Source organism: Cajanus cajan, chromosome 8, assembly GCF_000230855.2.
Source record: "Cajanus cajan strain Asha chromosome 8, NIPB_CcT2T_4, whole genome shotgun sequence".
NCBI lineage: Eukaryota > Viridiplantae > Streptophyta > Magnoliopsida > Fabales > Fabaceae > Cajanus > Cajanus cajan.
The window spans coordinates 13,807,697-13,810,531 of record NC_138524.1 but is presented as its reverse complement, the minus strand read 5'-3'; the positions used below and the strand labels follow the sequence as shown (position 1 = coordinate 13,810,531).

General features: G+C 26.0%; 1 protein-coding gene across 1 annotated transcript; it reads right to left on the bottom strand.

Moving 5' to 3' along the window:
- Positions 1–432: 432 nt before the first annotated feature.
- On the bottom strand, positions 433–2,193 carry LOC114916350 (signaling peptide TAXIMIN 2). Its single transcript, XM_029272831.2, has 2 exons — positions 1,636–2,193; positions 433–746 (listed from the first exon to the last, which is right to left on the bottom strand). Exons 1-2 carry the CDS (start codon positions 1,743–1,745, stop codon positions 632–634), a joined length of 225 nt encoding a protein of 74 aa, XP_029128664.1. The 5' UTR covers positions 1,746–2,193; the 3' UTR covers positions 433–631.
- Positions 2,194–2,835: the final 642 nt, after the last annotated feature.

Genomic DNA, 2,835 nt, shown 5'->3' with positions numbered 1-2,835 from the left:
ATAAAATTTAAAATTAATTATAATATTTATCATATTTTTTTTAATTAACAGTTATTATTACCCATTATTTTAAAAGTGAAATTTCTTTCCTATAGAAAAGCTAGATCTTTATTAATATTCTAAATATAGAGAGGATCCAAATTCAAAAGTTAATCCAATGTCAAATTGTTTGAAAACGATAATTTATTCGGAGAATCCAATCGATTAATTAATTATGGGTAGTTATTAGAAGGTAAAGGAATTTAGATTCACCAAACAAAACATTCTATTTACTTTTGATGTAAAAAGAACCAAGCGATTATATTCTTTAAAACAATTTTTCTCACATACCTTTCTGACGGTTGAAATTGATATGAATTTCACTAGTTTTAAAATAAAATCTACCAAATAAAAAATTGAGATTCTATATTTAATAAGACCCTCGTAGATTTTCCATAATAACCAAAACAGAATATATATTAGAAAGAGAATTAAAAGAATATTAGGATTTCTCTTAAAAGAATGAAGCAATTAATATGAATTCATATTCAATTAAGTTGAATCATAAATTAGGCTAGTCCCTGAATAAGTACTCCAAACGAGTGAAACTAATAAATTACTAAGAAAAGAAAAAGGTACAAAAATATAAACCCTAGCAAGGAATCTTATCAATGAACCATCTAAGAACTCGAATTGGAAGCTTTAGGAGACACACACCCACATTCGCCAATCCTCCAAAACTTGGACACAAGCAACTCAATAATGACCTGCATTAATTGCCATCACCACAATTCATCTTCAAACATGGAAAGGGAAAAAATACTAAAGTGGTTTCTGAAAATTATGATTAATATCAATTTTTATGAATGTTAGTAAAAAAAAGCCAACAAATTTATATAACAAGTTATAATTACATCATACGGAAAATATATTAATTATAATCTCTTTAAAGAATATACACTCTAATTATTTAGAAGAAAAAATATTAACTAAGAGAAAGAAATAATATATGTATTCTAATTGACTAGAAAGTATATGAGTAGAAAGACAAGTAGTATAAATACAATTTTAAGAAAGAATATATATATATATATATATATATATATATAATAAATTTATTATTATCAACTAAATTAATTATTTTTCTTAATCTTGATGAATTAAGTAATTAAGTTTGATATATAAAAATTAGTATTATTTAATTACATATTGACACATATAATATTTTATTGATTTGTTCTATAACTATTTGAAAAATCACACCTACCATTAACATTTTGTTACTTTAAGAGAACCGAGTTTTGATCTTAACTAAAGTTTTACATTTCAATTTTGTAAGTAGAAACAAAAATGACAAGAGAGATAACCGGACTGAAAATTGTCAACTAGATTCTCCATAAATATTTTGCATTAATTTGATGATAAAAAAAAATATATTTATCATTACCATACTTTTTAACTAACAATACATCGAAGTTTAAAGCAAATTATTTCCTCTTAAACATATGAACCAGTCAGTCAAAAATGAAAGATAAGAGAAACAGTGGAGGATTGGATGAATAAACACAAGTAATGCTGCAAATAAATGAAAACGAAACTCAGAATAAGAAGAAAAAAGCAGAGAAAATGAAAGAGAAATTAGAGAAATTTACATACCCAAGAAGCCAAATGATTGCACCAATTGGACAAAAAACCAATGAAATCAAAGCAAAGGGTGATCCAATCACGAAAGCCAGTGGTCTGCATTCGCAAAATTCACCTTCCATAATATTGATATATTTATTGTGTTCTATATAGTTGTGGCAAATTGCGATCTGAATCTGAAGAAGAAGAAGAAGATGAAGAACGAAGAGAAGTTGATTTGATTTTAATATATAAATCTTCTTGATTTCGATGTAATTTCGTTGGAAAACCCACCGTGACGAGAACTCCGATGACTTGCTTTGTTCTAACGTTGACCTTTAGTTGTTTTTTTTTCTTCTTTTTATTAATCTATTTCATGCCATTCATGTTACCATGCACGACACTAGTATATTTATAAGATCCCAAAACATAAATTTAATCAAACTTACTAGTATATATTGTTTTATGAGATATAATATAGAATTTTATATTACAAACTCGATTCACGTATGTCTTAAAATAATGTTTAATAAATAGAAATTATATCTTTACAACTTATGAATATAAATTAATCTCAATTTTAAAACATTACATAGATTATGTCACAAAATATTTTTTTTTTATTACATTACCGTGTTATTAAATGCTTTGTAAAGCATTGTATAATTATAGAATAAAAGTTAAATAGTTTACCTAATATAAAAATGATTATATTTAGCTTAATTTACTTTTTCATTTAGCACACGAGATATATAAGATCCGGGAATGTAAAGTCTAATAAAAAATTAATAGCATTTATTATTTAGTGAGGTATATAAGATAATATTCTTATATATGTTTTTGTTAAGCATTAATATTAGATAATTAATATTAGATAGAATTCTTTAAGACAATTGATCTTAAATCAGCCGTTAATTGTGATAATAAATCTAATTCTCATTGAAATAGACTCCTACGCCAAGACCAAATCCACTCAAAACCTCCATCCCTTCAAAGCACCATGTTTGCGACTGATACATCCTTGTCAGAAGTTATAGAGAATAATCTACTATATCGATTATAAAGAGGTCCTTGACCACTCCAACCATCCTTCCAAAAAAAGGTATTTCGATCATCCCCCACCACTTTGGTACACCTAGAAGAGAACCAATCAAATGATTACTGAACTTGTTTGATTATTAGATGACATTTTATGGTCCTAGTTTTGTAATGGTGGTAGACATTACAATCTGG